Source organism: Trematomus bernacchii, unplaced genomic scaffold (assembly GCF_902827165.1).
Source record: "Trematomus bernacchii unplaced genomic scaffold, fTreBer1.1, whole genome shotgun sequence".
Classification (NCBI taxonomy): Eukaryota; Metazoa; Chordata; class Actinopteri; order Perciformes; family Nototheniidae; genus Trematomus; species Trematomus bernacchii.
The window spans coordinates 1,423,423-1,448,056 of NW_022987609.1; the positions used below are offsets into that span (position 1 = coordinate 1,423,423).

At 40.9% G+C, this 24,634-nt stretch overlaps 1 protein-coding gene across 1 annotated transcript; it reads left to right on the forward strand.

The window, feature by feature from the left end:
• Window positions 1-7,688: 7,688 nt before the first annotated feature.
• kcng1 (potassium voltage-gated channel, subfamily G, member 1) lies at window positions 7,689-23,135 on the forward strand. The gene is made up of 3 exons (XM_034131738.1): window positions 7,689-7,822; window positions 17,564-18,400; window positions 22,365-23,135. Exons 2-3 carry the CDS (start codon window positions 17,618-17,620, stop codon window positions 23,133-23,135), a joined length of 1,554 nt encoding a protein of 517 aa, XP_033987629.1. The 5' UTR covers window positions 7,689-7,822; window positions 17,564-17,617.
• Window positions 23,136-24,634: the final 1,499 nt, after the last annotated feature.

Here is a 24,634-nt window from a genome sequence, read left to right on the forward strand (position 1 = left end):
TTTTTACATTAACTGCATGGAATACATTTGTAAAAAACAATGCACTTTAAACATTTTGACAGTGCTTTCCAACCGTTTTGGATTGAAAGCATTATCAAGTTAAGGCCCCCTGAGTTCAGATTTCAAAGAAACTAATTTAATTAAATGTTTCCACCATAAAAGCAAAGATTGAATCATGTCAATACCAATATGAGTGGTACACTTATTCATTCTGCCTTGAAACCATAATAATCATATCATTACAGTACGTCGCAGATAATGTATACTTTTATCATTTTTTGTCAACACAATTTAATTGCAGTCCTCTGTCTCTTTTTTTGTCTTATATTTTAATGAGTTGTCTGCTTGTTTTTATCCGACAGTATGTAAAGCATCTTTACAACTTTAAATAGCTCTGTATCAGGTTGACGTTATAATTTAGATGTATTATTAATATACAGTATGTATCATAAGGGCGCATTTTCTGCAGCATGACTCCCTTTACTCTGGATAAATTGCTGATATACTGAATTATGATATTGAATGCAATACCTTTACTTTTAAAGGAGTATGTTTAAAATATTGTATTGTTATTTTTATGGAAGTATGTATCTGAACCACAGACTGTATCTGAACCCTTCTTTCACCACCTGTTAAGCCCCATAGCCCCCGCCGGCGGGGGCTACAGGCTTTTTTTGTTCACGAAACTGTGTCTCAGGGCTTCTTAACATTTAAAAAACGATGAATGTGTCATACCCACCTAACGGGAACAAACTGAGCTAACTGACGATACGAACCATTTTTACCGAAACAAAACACAACTCTCACAAGAAGCGTCTAAATAAGCCCTTAGCTAAAACGGGCTAATGCTACTTCCGGTCATAACTCATCACTGCACGGCCAGAACTCACTGAGCTAGCAGCCAGAACAGAGCAAGAAAACAACATCCGTATTTAAAACCATAACAATAATTACGTCTTACCTTTGCTGTTTTGTGATCAAAAGTTGTGTTCAAGGGAATAAAAACGCTGCTCAAGGTTAATCCAATGTCTCTGTGTCACTTTAAAATTATTACTGATAATCCATCCTTCCATTTTTGTCAAAAACCCTCAAAAACTGAGATTTCATATGCATGCTTGTGAGAGCTACAACCCAGCTTCCGGTTTTGGGCGTGCTGGCATGCATTCACCAATGGTAATGTTTAGATGGATTTTAGGAACTTCCCCTCGATTCTATTGGCTCTAACGGTTCAAAAGAGGTGTCAATCATCAAAATTGACCGAGGGGGAGCCAGAGATATCCACCCAAAGAGCAAATCCACCCAAATGACCCTAGTTCAATCAGGAGAGACGGTTTTGATGTAAGAATACATATTTATTGCAGAGATACACAAATGAATGTAATGGTGATTTTGGCGATTAGGCCCCGTTGTGCAGGAAGTATCATTCGGGAGGGGAGAACCGATCCGATGAAACCCCCCGGGGTCTAGACACTGGTGGTGGTGAATGGATAGTTGGGTTCGGTCTGAAGGGGAGTGGCTTAGCTTGACCCTGGGTTCAGAGGGGCAGGAGGTGAAAAGGGGTGGAGGGGGGTTGCGTCGAGTCACCTGAAATGACAGCTGTCAGAGGGGGGAGAGCAGGTTTAAAAGGTTTAGCAGAGCGCTATGATAGGCTCTTGGGAATAGAGTGAAGTGATTGGTTAAGCTGCGGAGTGACGCCCCCGATCACTTATTGAGAGCAGAGAGAGTAGTTACATGGGAATAGTAAATGAAGAGTAAAGACGGTCTTCCTGGTTGAACTTATGCTGAGCTTCATAAGTGTTTTTTTGTTCTTGCTAAACCTCTCTAAAAAGGTCAAATGTCACTTGTTTTGCATCAATCTTGATACAGGGTACTTATCATATGTTATAATTTGGATTCCTAAAGCTTTTAGTCTACTATCCCATCATTCAAGGGTGGTTTTCACCATAAGTAATGTTATTTTTTTGGACGGACACTATAATTTAAATAGTTTTACTATGTTCAATCTGAATTTACTTTAAAATAAAAACATCTATATTGATTCTGACTCTTCTACATCCAACTCACAGGTTTATCATTGCTTTGAGAAAAAAGATTATTCATTTACCCCTTTTAGAAGTGAAGTTATAGTCATTTGTTCTGGGAATGTCATTTTCGAGCCTGAGACCTGAACAACAGGCTCAGGGCTTTCACACATCACAGGAGAAAAGCTGCTGTGCTTTTGCTCATATACATGTATGTAGGGATTTCTGCAGGTTGCACATCACGTTGTTGCTGTTGTATTGACCTTTGTGCAGCTCCTGGCAGAGCAACATATACTTTTCCTGCAGGTCAGCTAATGAGAAAATTAGACAATCAATCTATATCTTCCCTCCTACACTCATTACGTTTCTTAATTCCTCAGAGCCAGGATAGGGCATGCTGAATGTTTCCATTTGCTAACACCATTAGAAAAACACGGAATGATAAGGAGAGTGATTGTCATTAGCTGCAATGTCTTTGTCTATCATTAGATTCTTGTTGTGTTACTGTGAAAAATAATGCTGCATGACCTGCTTTATATGCAGTGAGCAAGCAGCACTAATAACAAAGAAAGCCATTCCAGCTACTCTGATTACAATGATAGGGACCAGCTGTTGAACCCATGCAATTATGTGAGTTAGAGAGCTAGTGTGTCTGTTCGTATGGAAATAAAGACAATTTATATTCAAAGAATGCCTGCCACAAAGTTTTCACCTAGCTTTTCATGGTTACAAAACATGGCATCACTAGATCAATTGTACTCCTCTTGGATGTCTTACTAGATTTTGACCTATTCCAGTTAAATGTTCAGAGGTTAGTTGGCTAATAGAGAGACATTAGGACACAATTCAATACGTATTGGCATGCTTGTTATTGAGAACCACACTGATTTAATTAAAGGAAATAAATGTATGAGATGTATCTGTATTTTTATGGGTTCCAAGTCTATTCCAACACACAGAAAGATGTGAGTCGTCCAGATCAATACAACATACCATCCCTCAAAGCGCTGATTGAAATAGTGACTGATGAATGGTGCCACAGCTTTATCCTACCCCTGAACACTTTGGTGGAAATGCCAATTCACTGGAAGACCGAAGCAATCACTCTCAGAGCTTCTTCTGTAAAAATAAATCAGTGGGTCCTTTCTTCTGAGTAGTTGAAATGCAGTCGTTCAGCACAACTACATAAGCAAAAATGGCCAAACAAGTAACTATGTAGGGTTCAGAGTAGAGTTAAAAGACTAGCTCAATCTTAGGTTTAAATAAGCGTGTTCACTTTCTTGCAAAGAGTCTGATGAGCAGATTAATATCATTCTACTGTAGATTCAAGATGAGATGTGTAGATTGTATAATGAGATACGTGAAGACCAATAGCAATAACAAGCCTGTGTACCAATATCCAAAATTGGCTAATGCCACTCAATATTCATCTAAAATGTACGCCTAAAACTCAATGAAGGAGTTATCTAAATGTAATGTTGATACAAAATGTATTGCAAAGCCAATTTATTTTGGAAATAATGATTGCGATGAACCTTTACAAAGTGGCACAACATGAAATGGGATTAGAAAGATGTTATGTGATTTTGATCTTGGATCCATTATTTGAAATGTTGTGTCGATGCTATTGTTGAGTTAGAGCAGCAGAACTATTAGCATTATTTGGCTCAAAGTGTCCTGCATAAAGAAAACAACAGGCACCCAAATAGTGAGCCCTGTGGCACACCAGATGTGAACAAATGTAATCCACATTGATTAAGAGTAGGCATGTGTTAAGATTCACTTCATGCTAAAATGTTAACAGAAAAGACTATAGTTTGTTGACCATGTATCAAACACCATCAATAATGATCCACCAAAATTGAACCACGTCTGTGTTCTTTATTCGTAACCTGGGAAGTTTAAAAAGTGTCAGGACGACACGAATGACCTTTCTCAATGTTTGTTTTGCAAATTTTAAAGATGAAAGCTGCCTTTTGAAAAGGGTTTTTTATTATGATGCCAATACAATTCTTCTAAAGCCGGGGGATCAAAGGGTAAGGCTGAACATTTGGCCTCTTTTGAAGCCGTGGAAAGGCAGCAATTCACAACTGAGAAAAATGTCAAGTGTACATTTGGTACATCAATCCTCAGAACAAAGTGTATTAAATAAATATAGTAATTATTATTATCAATAATCAGCAAGTGAAGACGTGTGTGCAATCACTGCTGGTGCTTGTTTCTTAAAAGTCTATTAATCCTTTGTGTGGATGATTTTCTATTCCAGAAAGCCTACTTCTACCTGATTTGTACAGCATAGCTGAATTCTAATGTGATTAATAGTTTGCATTGCAAATACAGCAACGTGATGTGATTTCTGAATATATTTCGACCCCTTCTCTGTGCCATGATTCTAACTGAAGCCCACTCAAATGTCAAGCCACAATTGGCAAATATTAAGATTTAGTCACGAACAAGTCAGCTTTAATCTACAATTAAAATATTGGCTCCGTGAGCACTTTTAATTGCAGCATGGTTCTATCAATGGCAATACAGTTCTGGGTCTGGTTGGTCCACCACTTTGGATTTTAATCATCCATACTGACAAATCTCAACACCTATTTAAGCATTTGCATGAAATGTTGTACGACTATTGTCTTTTTGGAGATACACTGACAATCTCCAATGTTTCTCCAATAAGGACTTTGGGAAATGACTGGAGATGGGACAGATGTGGGATCAGAAAAGGGAGTAGGTTGTGTATTTTAAATATTTCTCTAAATAAAAGATGGTACAGCAGTGGATGTTTTTAGCTCATCCCTGTTACTCATGCCCAACTAAACGCCTCCTGGCAAAGAGTCAGTCATTTGTTTGACATTTGGTTACATTCCTCCACAAATATTAGGTGGATTGTCCTTGTTCAAATTCACATCACCAACAAGATGATCTGTAAAACTTAAATGTTTTGTGAACATTTATTATTAGGATTTCATTTACTCCAATAGGCCTAATGTTAATCAAGAATGGCTTGGTCTTGTTCATTTAATTTAATTGAAAAAAAATCTCCTCCATTATTTGTAATGTGCTTTTGCCTTTCAGCCCTTTTGTGAAGGATGTCTGGAATTAAGAATTGCTTGTTGGTCTTGATATGATGGGGCATGATCGTATATCACACAGGACTCTTGTTTGCCATTGTGGCCTGGCAATGCGCTGTGTACCATCAGTCAGACAAAATCAATATGCAGCCTGGCGGATGCAGCTGTGCATGTAAAATATAATTATTTAACTTTGTTTGTTTTGACAAGGACTGCATCTCTCATATCGCTCAATATAAAATCAGCATTTAAGAATTTAAACTCCTATGCGGCATCGCACATATGTATTTCTCTCTCTCTCTCTCTCTCTCTCTCTCTCTCTCTCTCTCTCTCTCTCTCTCTCTCTCTCTCTCTCTCTCTCTCTCTCTCTCTCTCTCTATACCTATACCTATAGGATGTTGGGATTGTTGTTTTCTCATTCTGGTCTGTATCATTATTTTCAGTTGGTCATCCAGCTAGAAAAACACAATCCTCCGGAGACATACCTGGCTTACAGTACATGAATGACATGCTTCCTTTGCTTTACAATACATCTCTGAAAACCCATACTTCCTGTTCGGTCCACAGCCATGAAATAATAATCCCATTTATTTTAACACTCTAGTCATGCACAGCAGACATGGAAAGAAAATTGGAACTTCACCAGAAAATGACACATTTAGGTGTTTTCACTGTGGGTCATGACAGGAGTGAATATAACACACTGGGATTGACTTGTCATGTGTGTTTACCTCTGCAGTTTCACTTCAGTTCAAGACAGGAAGATCAATAAAGGGATAATAGACCCGAACACAGTTTTGAGTTAATGCTCAGCGGACAACCTGCATGCGCACGTTACATTTGTTTTATGGTACGCTCTATAAATTGCATTCATTGGATATGAAGTGACCATTTCCTTCTCTGGATGTAAACACTACCATTTGCTAAATCATCTAAAGGCAAGATATGACTTCAATGTGCTTTGGGAGAACATAGGGAACATAAGAAAAAACCCCATGAAGGCAGCATTTGCTCTGGTGGTGATAAACATTCTCTGTATGAGCCATCCCTTCATCCTTATCATCATACCTCATGAATTCCCACCACTTGTCTAAAATTGGACACCCTGGTGAGTCTGCCTACTGCAGCCCTTCCTCCTCCTCGCCTCCCTCCCTCTCCCTCAGCAGGGTAACCCACCGGACAAATATAAACCTGTGTGTGATTCAATAATCAAAAGACGGGGATTATTCTCATTTAGGGGACGCACGGCTCTCTAGATGTTGGTTGCCATGGATTTCTCTCAAAAGCTTTTTTTGTATAATGGCACACCCACTTCTGATGTCATTGTTAGAGGAGGGGGAGAGGATGGAGTTGAGAGAGAGAGAGAGGAAGGAGGGAGGGATGGAGGGGAGGCAGCCTGTTGCTCATGATCATCAAATAACCTCCCCGTACTCCACATGCATAGTGCCTGTGTTCGGATGGAGCAGGCGCTGAAAACACATTTTTTTTCTTCATGTGCATTCTTCTCTGTGCCTTCAGCAAACTAACAGCTGCTCAGGAACTGAATCTGGAGCACAGTGAGTATTTTGATTTCTATTTTACAATACTGTGCGTATTAATAATACATTAAGACGCACACTCTAAGTGGCACTTTGAGAGTTTGTCACATGCTGCGCAGCGTTCGTTTCCACAGAAAGAAGTTGGAGATGACAGGGCTGACTGACATTTTCTGCTGATTTCCTAAGGGTTGATATGAGGAAAATTGTTTGTTTATCATGTCGTTACTTAGTGCGTGTTACAGTAGATAACCACCTTCACGTCTATGGTTTTGTTTCCACTTAAAAACAAATCTGATCTATGCAAGCAGTGCTTCTTACTGTCATGTAATATTCTGACAGAAGAAGTGACCACTTTGGATTAAAAGTGGTATTACTTTATTTTATTTTTGTATTTATGTCACTAACATACATTTGTACGTAACATTAAGCTGTCTTTGGCTCTTTTTCAGCTGTAACAATGTACATTTCCCCTCTGCGGGACTAATAAAGGTATTCTGATTCTGATATGGCAGTTATTTGCGGATGAATACCCTTACTCTACACCATGGTAACAAGACGCTTCATTATGATCTGTCAACATTTACCGATATTTCATCGGAGAAAAGGTCCACTGCTGCAAAGACACATTTTCGCAACTATTCATTAATGCAGAGTTTAAACTAGCTGCAACTTAAAACAAAAATGTAAAAAGCATAGTCACTTTTCAATCTGAGAGCCACTTTAAGTCCTCAAACAGTGATTCAGTGCTGATGTTATGTTTCCGTAAGTGGTCATTTTCAGTACAGCACACGGTCTCTCTTTGAAGATTATGCCCCATAATGTGATTATAGTTCCACAACGCAAATGGCTCTTTCACTTTGGATCGGTGATATATGATACGTGATACTACATCATTCTCTCTCCCTCCTCCAGGTAATTGTGACTGTAATGAGATGAACTAATGACTATCAGCGACCGGTCTGATTCTCCCCCACAAAGAAAGGGTCGGCAAACTAATTATAATCTGCTATTCCCAGGTGTCTCGAGGGAACCTGAGATACATATCATGAAGTGTCATTAAAACGGATCGAAGTGTCACTGTCACCAGCAACTCTATTTCCCAGGAGGACCGGGGTGTGAAGCTACACAAACAGACCTTTGCTCAAGGCTCAGAGTCAACACCAATTGAGGGATGGGTGTGCTTTGAAATGTAAGTAGGATCACGTTTTTTCACAGGCTTTGCAAATTTAAAAGAAAAAATGTCCTCTCTCAACATTGAATTATTTGCACCTTTTTCATTTCATTTCAGTTTCGTATTTTGTTTTCTGATTTTAAACACTATCATCTGCCATATCATGTGAAGACAAGACATGACTTCAATGGCAATTTGGAACAAAAGATCAGAAGCATTAAACAAAAACGTAAAGGCTCTGATGGTGATAATCATTTCCTGTATGAGACATCCCTTCGTCCCTATCATCAAACATCCGATTTCTGTCACAGCGTTCTGCCAAGACATTGAGTCTGCATATTTGATGCATATTTTGATGAGATTTCTTATCACTTTTTATCAATCCACTCCAAATTACAACTGTCACTTGCAGCTTTTCTCATATGGCATGGACTGTCATTTTCTGTGTCTAGAAGTCTATAACTTTCTGCACTCAACATCAACACTTTAAGTGTATACGCATCAAGTGGGGACTCTTCATTCTTTCCAGCCATCAAACAAAGCCAGACTGTAATCCCTGTGTGGTTATTTGTCTGTTCCATTTATTCCATCTCCTCAACTAAAGCCCTTTTTCACTGTCAGTGTAATGGTGTGAAGAGTTTTCCATCACCTGTCTTTGATCGGGCAGTGCCTGTATGTTTCTGTCACCTCATCCCGCAGAGATGTGCACTGAGTACCGCTGCAGAAAGCCTTTGAAAACACTCGATCCAAAGTGACAGACAGACCGTCTTCACAGTGATGAGGTGCCTGCACTCGCCCCGGCCTCAGCGCCACTTTTCTTATCAGCCTGTGAAAAATACATTCTATACATGATTTCAGATCTGCAGAAAAAAAGAACATCAAAAATGAAAATACACACAGACAATGCAGAGAACTTAATGTTACGCAATCTTTATATAATCAGCACATATGGTGAGTGTACAATCATCCACTCAGGCAGGACACATTTAAATAAACCGGAAATAGTCGGTAAAGGTGGAAAGGGGATGGTGAGATGTTTTGTAGGTTTATTACATATAGTCAAACAGAACAATAATTATTATTGTAGAGTTTGCTGGGGTTAGGAGGAGCGGTGCTGAGGCATAATGTGCAGTGATGCAGATATGTTGGGATTTGCCCGGATTGCTCAGACTTTAGGGGGGATTTGTTGGGGTAGAATTAAACTGTCCACAGGAAATGACAGAGGTGTGATGCTTCTCATTTGCTCTTTGTTGCGGAGACATTTATTTCAAAAGTTTGTCCTTTTTTAAGCATTTAAGGGGCCCTATTATGCTTTTTGGGGTTTCCCCTTTCCTTTAGTGTGTTATATAGGTTTTAGTGCATGTACATGGTCTGCAGAGGCTCAATTCCCAAAGTCCCCCCCCCCCCCCCCCCCCTCTGCTTGCCTGAAATGCCTCAATTGTAGTCCTTTGTTTACTTCAAAAACGTAGTGACATCACTCTGTAACACCTGTGCTGCTATTGGTTAGCGCTCCAACACACGTGTATATGGTTAGCTAAGGGGCGGGACTTCTCTAAATGATTGAGCAATCACAACAGAGCTGGCCAGCTCACCAATCAGAGCAGACTGGGCTCTGGTTTCAGACAGAGGGTGAAAAGAGGTGCTGCAGCACAGGCAGTATGAGGAAAATAAAGACCTTTTTAAAGCGTATTAAACATGTTACAGTAGGAGCACAACATATAAATATTAATCTGAAAATAAGCATAACAGGATCAATAAGATCATGCAGATATTTCAAGAAAAGGATAGCTGTTTTAGATGCGCTGCACTTTTTAAGCACATGTGTGGGTTGAAGTTGAAATGGTTAAGAACACAAAATAAGCAATGTTCATGCTAACATTGCTCATTATTTACATTTGGTTTGATATCCACAGCGTACTTCTCTGCTCTCAGAACCGGAGAGCAGCGCAGTGTGGTGGACCACATCGAGAGTTAGGGAGACATTTACTGCCCCGGAGCTGTTTCTTCTTCCAGGGATTTCAGTATGCATTAATGCCGCCCACTAACAACAACACAAAAATACATTTATGTGTACAACTATTCCTGCTGGAATTACTGTAAGAAAATGGCTTTTGCCTTTTCAGCTTCAGGAACAGCTTCGGGCAGGCCTGACCTTTACTAGATTCCTGAGGGAGAGAGAGAATGAGACAGACGTCTCTGTGGTTTCAAGTCCATTTCTGCTAAAACCATCCTCTAATAGTCCATTAGAGAACAGTGGGTTGTTAAGGGAACAGGAGGAGAAATGTTGTTGAGAATAAAGGGACATCGTGTGATCTGAATGGTCATTTAGCCTGAGAGAGTACTGAAGCATCTCAGTAAAGAGCGTTCTTTTACTGTACAATCATGCGTTATTGCTATGTTCATTGAATATGGTTCTTAGGTTGTGTACACGAAAATGAAGACGGCGCTCTAACAAGCTGTCACCGGAAGGCTAACAGCTGGTAAATATGCTTCACTGTAATTGTGAGTCTCTGAGGTTCAGACTTTTCCTCTGAAATGATCAGCCGCTTAATTACCATGTGTTTGTGTTTCACAGACTGAGTCGAGTTGAATTGCAAATCCTCCATTCAGAGAGAGATTGGAAAAATCTGTCCAATTCTGACTCTTTGCAAATTACGCATCCCATGCGCAGATATGCAGCCATAAATAGCAATGATTATTAATAAATGAACTATTCATGTTGATTTGCACATGTTCTCCAAAGAGAGAAAAGATGCTATATGCCAGATTATAACAAAAAGCTAATATCCATATATATTTCTGCTGAAGCTGCTTCCTCTGAGACCGACTCTGGATACGCGGTTGACGACGGATGGCTTATATCCATCTTGAATCCTAAATCATAACAATCCTTACTGAACAGGAATGTTCTACAAATTGCTCTGCAGACCAACAGCTTCTAAAGGCCTCAGAAATATTTGAAGCATCAACCTTGCAGTGCTCGGTATCATTATGGGGCTCATTAAATTAATTTCAATGAGTATTGGCGGTAGTGAAGCTCTCCAAAGACTCTCGAGGAGTGCACTGTGGGAAATGCATACTCAATGCAGTACGGCAACAGAGACTCGCAACCCTGTGAGTCACCAGGCAATCTGGAGAACATGCCCTGTGGCTTAGCTGTGATAACGCTGGCACAGAGAGAGGCCAGACCTTAGCCGATCTGGAGGGGGAGAACAGCCCTCGCTGTCTTTGCACTGCTTCATCTCTCCTTCCCAGATAGACTGCATCCCCCAGAGGAGACATCTGAGGCACAACAGAGCAGAGAAAAAACAACATGTTGTAAAAAAAATGCTCCTGCGACTGTACAGAGAGGCAAAAGCACAGTCGGTTTGAAGGCAAAGTGAGAAATCAAACAGCCTCAAGGGGTTAAGTGTGATTTAATCTAGAGGGAGAGCAGGGGAGGCCTGAGCACATGAGCACTGGTGATGCATTGAGGGCGTATCGATAACCTCCGCTGCATGGAGGAAGAATGTGAGAATTGACGGATTTGTAGCAGCAAAAAGCAGGGATTTTACACTGTTTGGATAAATGATTTTCATGCTTGTGTTTTGGTTGTTATGGACAATTGTTGATTTGATAGACAATAACTGAACTCAAAATATGGAGAATGTGCAGATGTAAGGGTTTCCAAAAGAGACATATTCCTATCTAATAATGCACAAAATCAGTTTGGGAGAGAAGACCTTTGGGGTATATTGCTTTAATTTCATGGATGGAAAACGATGCTGACTGTAATCAGCGCTCACAGAGGCTGACAGTGCAGGTGCCTAATAAGCATTCAGTGACACATCCATGTACCGTTTTAGAAAGCGAGGCCTCCCTCCTGACCGAGAATAGGTGGTGCTGCAAATCAAGGCAGTGACATTTTAATTCCTGACTTGCTAACCGGCCTCCCCCTAAATTACTGTAATTGATTAAATTAGTTTGGACACAGGCCACAAGGTCCTCACTGCACTGGTGACAAACCCCCACAGTAAACATTTTCTCCTTCCTTCTCTCTCCTATTTTTAGATGTATTTACTATGTAGATCTATTTCTTTTTATTTTCAAAAACAATGCAATGCCAAGAACAAACTATGAAAATATTGGTGAGTCAGAACACACCTTTTAGTGTATTAGAAAACCACGCAATACAATATATTTAAAGGGGCCCCATTCTGCTCATCCTCAGGTTCTTATTTGTGTGTAGTGTCTCTACTGTCACGTGTCTCCAAGCGAGAGTGTTACATATAGGGATGTCACTATGTTAAGGAAGTAAACAAAATTGTCCAATTGAGGCATTTCCGCCAGGGGAGTGTGTGGGAGAGAAATCTATTTTTGATTTTTGCCTTTGCAGACCATTTACATGCACAAAAACCTATATAACACATGTCGTAGCAACTTAAAATCAGCTGCGGTCTTAGCGTAAAAGATGAGTTAGGCAAATATGCGAAAGAACACAATATCGATATCAAGTATTTTGAGATCTTCTTTTAGGCGGTGTTTACACGAGAACGAAACGGGTTGTATCCGCTACTTTTCTCGCGCGTTCGTTCACACGAGGCCGTAACGGAACCGCGGAAACGGACCCCGCAAACGATAACGGGTCCCAAGGTGGATAGATCTGCGGACGGAACGCTCTGGGGGGCCAAACGGCTCCGTGTGTACGCCCTATACCAGGGGTGTGAAACTCAAGGCCCGGGGGCCAAATCCGGCCCGCGACTTCATTTAATGTGGCCCCACAAGAGATTGCAAAGAATATAATATGTTTATTATATGGTTACATGGCGATTTACAGAAGCACGTTGCCCATACATGGAGCACAATGCTTCTCAAATGTGACTTTTCCTCAGAATTTCCCTTTTTCTCTTCAAAATATGCCTTTTTTTTATATTTTGACTTTTTTTTCCAGAATGTGCTTTTCTTTTTAAATCATTTTGTGACATTCTCACTGAACAGACTTGCAATTATTTGCCCTAGACTTCTGCTTTCAGACTTAGTTAATTATGAAGTTATTACCCTATCCGATAACAATCCAATGCAGAGGCAATAATGTAATATAATACATTATTTTATATATATTAAATATTTATATATGTATTTTTATATAGTCTTAATGTTACAACCGGCCCTTTTGAGTGCAACCATAATGCGAATGTGGCCCGCGATGAAATTGAGTTTGACACCCCTGCCCTATACAATCATTTCCTGATAACGATGAAGCCATAGCCCCGCCTCTCCCCACCTCTGCTGCTCACTGCTGTAGCATGGTCAGTAGCTACTGTCAGTAGCTACTGACCATGCTACAGATGTTAGTGCAAAATCTACAGCTCCTCTACCACAACCATCAGCAACAAGTGGACATGGAGAATTACATGAACTACATGTTGCTAAATCTACCGCGGGGCATAAACAGAAGGGCAACCAGGCAACCATGGCAACCATGCTCGGGGGTCTTCTTCGCTGCTTTTGGTGTATTTTGTGGCAGAAGTACAGCGTCACTTACAGGTCCGGCATATGTACTACAGCGTCTCCAGCGCTTTTGAGCGGTCTCGTGCGGAAGTACAGCGCCACTTACAGGCCCGGCATATGTACTACAGCGTTTCCAGTGGTCTCGTGTGAACGGACACGTTAAATGAGCCAGATGGTTTGCCTCATGGCACAACACTGTATGCTAAAACTCACACCCCACAAAGAACAATGGGATACACAGACAACCCCCAATCGTAAACTCCTTCCACTCATCCTCTCTTCCTGTAGTGTCATAAAACCCCCTTGCAAAGACATCTGTTATCACACACACATTGCTATGCCATTTCCAGGCATCAGCAGTTACATTACATTAGGATTACACTATATTAAGCTTTAATACCATATTTCATATTTGCCATAACACACCACAGGAAAGGAAATACTCCAAAAAGCATAATAGGGCCTCTTTAATGCTGTAAATACTCTTTAAATATCTACATGATTGTGAGTCAGAACACACCTAAACCAACACCTTTTAGTGTTTTTGAAAGCCGCCCAATGCAACAGAATTATAATACGTAACCAGACATTTTAGTGTTTAATTATAGCTTCCTCTGTGTCTGCACAAAACCGTTACATCAGTGAATTATCCAACAACAGTCAGGACAACATCAGACACATTGTTTATCTCCAGGCTGCAGTGGGTAACAGCTGTTCGTGCAGACTGTTGGGAATGAAATAGTTTTCCCTCGTTGCCTGATGTACTTAGATCAGTGATCATGTGTAATTGCGCATAACTGACATGTTCATAGTGCTAAGATAATGGCACTTGGCATGTTTGTTTTTCTAATAAGATTGGGGGTTGTAGGTATTGAAGCTTAACTCAATTCAAGTCTGTGCACCCATGGGACCGATATGTCTTAATTTTGTTTGGAGCACACCATCCTTGTTTTGACTCAACATTTGAAAACTATTTACAACCCTCTTGTTGACAGTGATGTAATCTTTAGGACATTTTGGGAAATATGCTTGATAGCCTTCCTGCCAAAAGTGACATGAGCAGTTGAATGGGCCCACATCTCTCATCAACTTGTGTATGTCAAACTTTTCCTTTCACTTTTTGTCCATATAAACCAGTAAATGGAGCCATGTAGACTTGCATGTTCGAAAAAGCTAAACTATATTTGTTTAACCCTCCTGTTGTCTTCGGGTCAAATCTGACCGATTTACTACTTTCATCAATCATAACTTTTTTGTAACACAGTAGACATTTGAACATATAAAATTGCTGATCACCACTTTCATTGAAATTTGGATGATTTAGTCAACTTTGTAACACCCATGGTGTTCCCGGTCAAAAATGACCGCCACAAAGAAAAGGAATTAGTAACCATCCGGATCAGATAAAACACACACACACACACACACACACACACACACACACACACACACACACACACACACACACACACACACACACACACACACACACACACACACACACACACACACACACATTATAGATGTGTTCCCCCCCTTATGGGCCCAATCCCCCCATGTGAATCACACCTGGCACTCACAAACACACACACACACACACACACACACACACACACACACACACACACATTATAGATGTGTTCCCCCCCTTATGGGCCCAATCCCCCCATGTGAATCACACCTGGCACACACACACAAACACACACACACACACACACACACACACACAGAACCATTTGACACATTTCCCGCTCTTATGTGCCCATCCCCCCACATGGATCACACCTGGCACACGCAGTACATGTTCAGTGTCTGTTCTTTGTATATTTACTGCAGTTTTTCATGTATACCAGTAGTCTGATACAATATGTACAGTTTGAAAGGGTGTTAAATGAAATGTGGTGATGATTAATGGGTGTTGTGTTAATGTAATAGCAGTTAAAACAGGACCGGTCAAATCTGACCGCGAACACCAAAGTAAGGGGGGGGAACGAAGACAATAGGAGGGTTAAAAGAGGCCAAATTATGCTTTTTGGGGGTTTCCCTATCCTGTAGTGTGTTATAAAGGTTTGTCTGCATGTAAAGGGTCTACAAAGGCTACAATCCCAAAGTTCCCTCCAGAGGAATTTGCACAAAATACAAATATGAACCTGTAAATGAGCATAAAAGAGCCGCTTTAAAAATCAACCTTTTGTTCCTATGGATCAGCACTGAATTTCCAGATCTATAATAATGTTTGTGTTATGATTGCACATCTTATTATTGTATAATTGTACCTTAAATCTGGCTTGATATGTGTTGTTAAGCCATTGAATAACCTTTGTTTACAATAAACACACAAAGTTTTAATCACAGGAATAAGTTTAGTTTACCGAATCACAATCTGTATGCAGTGATTTAATGCAAATTAAAGTCAAACTTACTACCTAAAAAGCTTACATATAGTATTACTATAATAATATGCTATGATAATATTGTTCCCCATAACAAATTGGACATGCTCTTTGTGGTGTAATATTTCAAGCAGGTTTCGGGTTTTCATTACATTTCTCCAGTGCGTGGGTTGCTCTGCAGGCAGAAATTGCATACACATTTCTTCATAAAATGACAAGTGGCTATTAGAATTAAAATTACAACAATCTAAGAGCCTTCTGCTGCAATAATGTGGGATTGTGCTACTACTCAGTCTCGGCTTAAAGGTCCCATGTCATGGCCATTTCTACTGATCATAATTCCATTGTTGAGGTCTACTAAAATAGATTTATATTGTGCAATTTTCCAAACTCACATTGGTTTCTCATACAGCATCTCTGTATAGTATGTGTATTCACCGGTATTCACTCTAAACAGCTTGTTGGAGCTCCTGCCCCCCCCCCCTCCCTCCCTGTGAGCCCAGTGTGCTCTGATTGGTCGGGACGTTGCGAGGCTCGCTGCTCAGTGAGCTGGCTTACTGGTGTGGTTTCCGGGTCGGCGATACAGCGAGACAGCGCGAAACTCATCCTGAGCACACACAAACACGCACAGCCGAAGTAAACACAATAAGTGTGGCTTGATATTGAGTAAGAAAAAGATTTATAAACGCTGTGAGAATGGGTCTGCAGAGAGCATTTCTCCGCGATCCCAACTCGTCTATTACCAACCAGGGAGCTCTATGCAAGTCAATGGGACTCCCTGTTAGTTGAAAATGTACGCTAAAGGTCCTGGTGTGTGAAGAGCTCCGCGGATTGGTCCATTTTGGTTCCGGGAACAAATGGAAAAAGAGAAATCTCCAACGAGGCGTTCTGGGGCAGCATAGACAGGTCTTTTCTGTGTTAGAGTTTTACTCGCTACAGGGTGTACTTTGAGGGGTTTTGACTCTGCAGACCGTTTACATGCATACAAACCTTCATAACACACAAGGGGACGGGTAATAACCGGAAAAGCATGACATGGGACCTTTAAAGGGTAACCACTGTAGATGTTTTAATGGTGTGATATTGAAGAAAACAGTGTCGGTATGGCTCCAACATGAAGGGGAACGCCATCTATATTTAGATTTCCAATATGTTATTTCCAGCGCATGGCAAAGTTCAATCCATATTTGTGAACATGAGCTACTCTCTATCAATGCCAGAAAATGGAATGTCAAAAAGTATGAAGTCTGGAGCTGTTTGCCTAGAAGAAATGAATGGGAAACCACCAAGTTTTCTTTTCATACACAAATGTGCTTTATGCTATTGTATTGATCTCTGTTTGAAAAAATAAATAAACTATTACACTCATAACATTCCCTTGGTAGCTTGTATGGATCAAATTCATCCATACAGTTTTTCACAATCAATTGAATTCTCTGTTTGAGAACTATTGTAGTACTTGATTATTTAAAATGTTTGACTTATAGTGCTCTAGTTTTTAGATTTGGGAGAGAGATGTTTATGTTAACTTTATGTTTTAGACCGTAAGAATAACATGTATGACTGTTGTACTTATTTATTTAATACAGACAAGAGACACAAATAAGGACACAACAGTGTTGATGAGATGCTACCAACTAATAAAAAGCAATAACAGTAAAAACAATCGTAAAAAAACAAGGATAAAAGACGGATCCCTTCAAGTCATATTTCAGATAAATATGTTGACAGTCCAATCCTTATTTTTTTTAAATGAGGCATGGTTTCCATTGAACTCCCACTGTCAAGTTGAGTTTAGGTAGACCACATCAAATCTGCTTCACTGTTTTTTATATTACTTTATGTGTAATCTGTTCCTTCTCTGTTTCCTGTGAAGGTGTTGGTGTGATGGTGTCAGATTGAGCCCCGGGATGTGAGTGGACCAGTAAACATGACCCTGTTGGCGGGCGATGGCTCCGACTACGACTATAGTGCCCTGAGCTGCGCCTCCGATTCCTCCTTCAACTGCCCTCCCCTTCACGAGGAGGAGGCCATAAAGGGAGCTTTCTACAAGAGGGCGCAGAAAGCCCCTGACCTCGGCTCCATCCACGAGGAAACTCTCCTGTCCAGCGCCCGAAAGCTCTACGCCATCATCAATGTGGGAGGCCTTCGCTACCAGCTGCCCTGGACCACGCTGGAGGACTTCCCCCTGTCCCGCCTGGGCCAGCTCCACCTCTGCAGCAGCTTCGACGAGATCATGTGCATCTGTGACGACTACGACGTCACGCACAATGAGTTCTTCTTCGACCGCAACCCCTGTGCCTTCAGGACCATCCTGACCTTCCTGCGAGCCGGGAAGCTGCGTTCCCTCAGGGAGATGTGCGCCCTTTCCTTCAGGGAGGAGCTGCTGTACTGGGGGGTTCCTGAGGAGAGCCTGGAGTGGTGCTGCAGGAGGCGTCTGCTGCAGCGAGTGGAAGAGGTGGAGGCCATGGAGAGGGCGGAGGAGGAGGAGGAGCTCCTGGAGGACATGATGGAGACGGACAGTGGACACAGGGAGCATGCAGCAGAGACCAGAGTCAACAGGTGCATGAGCCAACTCAGAGACATGGTGGAGAGGCCTCACTCAGGCCTGCCGGGGAAGATCTTCGCCTGTTTGTCCGTTCTGTTTGTCACCATCACTGCCGTCAACCTGTCCATCAGCACCATGCCCGCCATGAGGGAAGAGGAGGAGGCGGTGAGTAAGAGAATCACATCTACCTAGTGGGGTCACATGTTTAAAGGTCACCTATTGTGCAAAATCCACTTCTTCATGTCTCTTCTACATCAACATGTGTCCCCTCTGTGTAAAGAGATTCTGAAAGTTTCAGGAAAAAAGATTCTCTCTCTTTTTGTCCTGATCCATTTATATAAAAACCTGTCTGAAAATGAGCTGATCAGATTTTGGCCACTTTATGATGTCATAACGATTTTTTGGCTTGTGTAACCATTAGCCAATCACCAACCAAGGTAACCCCCCCCCCCACCTTATCACCTGAATCTCCTCCTAGAGCACCATTGTGTTCTTTTTAACCAAATATCTCTCAGAGGGGCGTGGGGAGGGGCTCCTTATTTTCATCTAAAGTAACAGACAGAGAATCAGCACTTTTGAAACAGGGCTGAAACAGAGGGGATTATGGGACGCTGCAATGATCTGTTTGGTGTTTGGAGCCAAACACTTCAGAGACATGTTTTGTATATATCTGAGACCTATAATATATTGATGAAAAACAGTATAATGGGAGACCTTTATAATTTATAATTTGGGGATAGATCAATCAATCAAAATACTTTATTAATCCCAGGAGAAATTAGGTTTCCTGACAATTAAACCATATATAAAAAAATGATGTGGTCCTCTGCTCGGAGGTTCGGACACACACACCTGCCTGAAATGCTTCCATTGGTCTCCTTTGTTTACTTCAGTAACAAAGTGACATCACTGTGTAACTCTTGCGCTTCTATTGGCTATTACTTCAAGATAGGCTAAGGGGCCGGACATCTCTAAGCGGTTGACCAATCAAGGAAGTTGGGTCAAACTTTGTAATATGATTAATCTGTGTAAATGTATACGAGCGTCACAAGTTAACGCCTTACCATTAAAACCCCTTCATTTTAAATATCACGAAAAGTGTTTTCACATCAGTTAGGAAAACAATAAATGGAGACAGGACTCAACACAACTCCATTGTCTGTTGAGGATTTGTCTTTCAGGCATGAAAATGAATATTTGAACCCCATGCTGTGTTGGGATTGGCTTTGTCTGAGCTGTATTCAGAAGCTTAACTGAGGTTAATTGATGTGTAATTTTGAAAAGCAGTCATTAGAGAATCCTAATGATGGCATGTCCCAGCTGTCATGTCATTTAAAAAACCCTCGCAGCGAGAAAAGGGCGACTGCTGAGAGAGCAGGTTGTTCTGCCAGATAAGAGAAAAATATTTGAAGAGTGTGCTTTTATTATTATGTTTCACTCCTAACCATAATTAGCACATAGCTGCATCAAAGGAAAATTGAATATTAGAGCCACACACATTTGATGAATTTATTCATTTAGATACTACACTTTACTTTCTATTTCAAAAACATATTTTAGTGGTTTTCAAATGTTCCACTTTCACTCCTTGTCAGGGAATCAAGTGCAGGTACTGCATGTGTGGTAGTGTCAGTGGGCGGAGGGCAACACCAAATCTCAACGTTTTTTATTTGAGAGTTACTCATAGCCACATTTCCTGATGCTGACTCAACATTAACATCCAGTAGGCCTGGTGTTACTGTTGTAGTGGGACTCTCTAAGTTTCATTTAGTCATAGGGCTTCTTTGGCTGCAATGCATTAAAGTGGACCTATCATGCTATATTTGAATAATATAGTGTAGGACCATACCTATATAAGGCATATTTATACTTTTTTTTTTTCAAAATACCAAACAGATCATGCATTTTAGCCATGCCTCATTTTGCTCAATTTGACATTTTTTAGATCTGTTTTAGCAAGGGCTGATTCTGTGAGAACAGCACCATCTAGAGGCCTGGCATATGTACTACAACGTCTCCAGCGCTTTCGAACGGCAATGGCCGTGGCTGTCTCCTCCTGATTGGTGGAGTTGGCCCAATAGCCGTAGCGCCACTGTCCTGACGTCAGGAAAGTGTTCAAATCTGGATCAGTTTTTATCAGATCCGTTGCAGCCCCTTTTTTAGAGATTTGGGTATGGAGGAAAATAGAGAGGGTTGTGTTTTCTGACACTTGGTGAGTTCCCTGGAACACCGGGGACACATATTCATGTATAAAAGACGTACAAAAGTGCATTTTGCATGATAGGTCCCCTTTAAGCAATGCAATGTGAGATAAGGAAAACACAAGACACTCATTAACCAAGGTCACAATATGAATCGATCCAGCAGAGCAATAACACAGAAGATCAACAAAAGATATGACATAAAATGAACTTACCAAAGCTGAAGTAGATGGTCAACTTCATTCATTTTCTTTCCGTTTTACTGATTTTAATCGCTATACACGCTGCTCTCTCTCGTCTCCTCTTCACATCTACACTTTTCGCGGCACACACACGTACTTATAGCCAATCAGCTCTCTGAATTATGAGATGACGTTTGGTGGGTATGGCAGCACAGTGACCCTATGGTGATTATTTGTTTGCCGCACACATTGAATAGAACAATACTCTGAGCATGCGCAGTGTAGTTTTTACATTACACGTTCATTTCTACAGCAGAGAGAGGGGCTTGCCCCACATGGCTCAACACGGCTCAATAGGCACTCTGTAGACACTAATTAGAAGAACGCAGACTAAAACAGCAATGTACAGACGAACCAGATGACTCAACATGATCTTAAAATATATTTTAACATGTATTTTATTTTACTTTCTGCTGACACTAGGTGGGGCTGTGCCTGCCCCTAATGACGAGTCGCCACTGTATACAGTAGTGATGTCATTATGTTACAGAAGTAAACAAAGGAGTGCAATGGAGGTGTTTCAGGCAGGGGGGGAGGGAGTGTTGGAGAGAAACTCCCTCTGGAGGAACACAAGGATGTTAGCCTTTGCGGGCTATATGCACAAAAACCTATAACACACTACAGGAAAGGGGAAACTCAAAAATGCATAATTGAGCTCATTTAATTTAACCTGCCTTGATTAGTATTCACACTTTAGCATTATCAATATGTTTCATTCGGCCTTTTTAATTAATAGTGCCAGTAATCACGTTCTAACAGCTCCTATAATTTTTCGCAGCCAGACAGCAAAGTGTTGCATTAAAAGTGTGAGAACAGGTTTCCTGCAGTTATCAGGTGCTTGTACAGATCCACTCAAACCATGTCCTCCTCTGTGGGAGTTTCATAATCATGTTTTACCTCGATGTGCACTGCACTTAAATATCTCAATGCCATTCTGTACATTCTTTGAAATGCTTGGAAAATGTTCGGCCACATTTTGAATAAGCATCGTTAGTCAGAAAAAAGGCACAACTTTTAAGAAAGCTTCATCAAAAATCATGAAATATAACTGTTATGAGCATGAGGTAATAGGATCTATGTTTTTATGGCAAACTTGATATATTTAATCAAATGTGCCAACTGAATACATTTTGCTAAAAAATATGTTTCGATTCTCTTCTTCAATTTTATTTATAAAAGGATTTACTTGAATAATTTTTTTTTGAAGTGTAGGATCATTTTCAGCCTTTCAACACATTTTAACCCATATCCTTGGTGGGGAGACAGTACAGTTTGAGCTTGTTCTCATTTTCAACCATTTCCAATCATTGCGTGATGAATTACATTTTTATTGTGAAAAAAGAGAGCTAGGCAGTAAAGCAGGTTTTTTGATCATCACAATAGCAATGAAATAATCAGGAATTTAAACCATATGTATTCTTTATTTTGACTAAACTGTGCCTTGTATGTTATTTTTGTTGAAAATATTTGCCATTTATCCACTACAAGGACATGCCATAATACATATACAAATAATCAGTATTCAGAAATGGCTGGTTAGGAAGATGATTCACATTGTGTGAAATGCTGCAGCGAAGTGCTCATTGCTCCTGCATTTCACAGAGCGGTGGTTCCCTCTAGTGACTGCAGCCTCCACTCACACATCCTGATCCTCACCATGCTCTCTCCACTGTCTCTCTCCACCAGGGAAAATGTTCCCAGATGTGCTACAACATCTTCATCGTGGAGACGGTGTGCGTGGCCTGGTTCTCGCTGGAGTTCACCTTGCGCTTCATCCAGGACCGCAGCAAGCTGGCGTTCCTCCGGCACCCCCTGAACCTGATCGACGTGGTGGCCATCCTGCCCTACTACATCACCCTGGTGGTGGACAGCACCTCCAAAGGGGAGAAGAAGCTGGGCTCTGGGAACAGCTACCTGGACAAAGTGGGCTTGGTGCTGCGCGTCCTGAGGGCGCTGCGCATCCTGTACGTGATGCGGCTGGCGCGCCACTCTCTGGGCCTGCAGACTCTGGGGCTGACGGCCCGGCGCTGCACCCGGGAGTTTGGACTGCTGCTGCTCTTCCTGTGTGTGGCCATCGCACTGTACTCCCCCTTACTGTACTTGATTGAGAATGAAATGGCCACAACGCAGGAGTTCACCAGCATCCCTGCGACCTACTGGTGGGCCGTCATCACCATGACCACAGTGGGATACGGGGACATGGTGCCACGGAGCATCCCGGGACAGGTGGTGGCTCTGAGCAGCATCCTGAGCGGGATCCTCCTCATGGCGTTCCCCGTCACCTCCATCTTCCACACCTTCTCCAGGTCCTACGTGGAGCTGAAGCAGGAGCAGCAGAGGGTTCTGCAGCGGAGGACTCACTTCCTGCTGAGGGGCCGCATGGCCGGCCTCAGCAGCAACCTCTCCTTAGAGAATGACATGACCTTTCCTATAAGGTCGTCTGACAGGCACGACTGATTGAACAATTTAAACGTTGACTTTAACTAGATGTTACATGTCAACAGATTACACATAATAGTATTAGGTTAGTTGAACACAATAATATTAAGTTTAAATTACAAATATTAAGTTCAAAGTTTCAACTTAATATTATTGCTTTCAACTAACCTAATACAATTATGTGTAATCTGTTGACATATTAAATGTATTCAAAGTCAACGTTTACATTTTCTGTGGATGGACAGGGAAGGACATACAACTGGGATTGGGATAGGAGAAGTCTGAGAAAGAGAAAACAGAAGTGGGTAGAAAGGAATATAGATAGAAGGGAGGAAGGAGCAGTCTTTATAAACAAGATCCATAAAGGAAAAGGGGAATTTTTCTTCCCAGAAATGCAGACATGCTGTGTAGCAGTGTACTTTTGGAAAACCAGAGAGGATTGGAGTATTAAATAAATGTTTCTATCAAAAAATCTTCTACCATGGCCACATAATATCAAATAACAGTCCAATTTACAGAATAATAATAATACATTTTATTTGAAGGCGACTCTCACGACACCCAAGCACAGCCTACAATTAATAAATAACACTATAAACAGAAAAAACATTATAAACCATACAGCATTTAAGAATACCATTGACTTATAGTGTCACAACAATCTTATTTTGAGATGCATTGTAAATCAGACATGTGAAATATGTATTTGAGATATAAAAGATAAGGTTTGGCTCACGTATGATCCAACAACATAGTGATGTTTTAATCTCTGATGTCTCCAGACGTTTAAATGGATTTAGTGGATTTGTTGATGTCATGTTCTCCTGGGAGTTCACCAGTGTCACGTAAAGGACGATGCTTTCTGCTTCTGTTAAGTCCCAAAGGTTAAATACTCAAATGTGACCCCTTAATCCACTGATTATTTTCTGAATGACTGTGCAAACTCTGAGAATTTGTTATATAATGTCCTATATATTCCCCCCGTCTGGCACTAACCAGCATCCACATATTAATTATGATGTATTAATTGTAACATTTCTCGGCTCACGAAGTTCCATATGCAGTTCTTAAAAAAGGTTTGGACATTGAAGATAGCATTGTCGTGCTTGTAATTACTGCAGTTGCTGTCCATAGCTGTTTATAATAATGACTTTGCTCCTTAAAGTGGATTTAAATGGAAATCTGTCTGTCATTGTCACTTCTTTATTTAATTTATTGTCCCAGAGGGAAATAATGGTTTTCAGTGAGAAGATGAAATTGAGCACGATAAAAAAACAACTGATAAAGACATGGTTCACATTTGGAAGACGCTCAGAAAATCCAAAGCGAAAACAGTGGGAGAAAGTAAATACAATTTAAAATGACTTATTTATTTCCATGCTTTATACTATATACTTCAAATTCAAATATTGCACTTTTTATTCAGTTAATTTTTTACATTTAAACTCGGATTAAGGTTTAAACCACCCAAATGTATGAGAGAGAGAGGTAACCAATGGCTTTGTTTACTTGAGTAT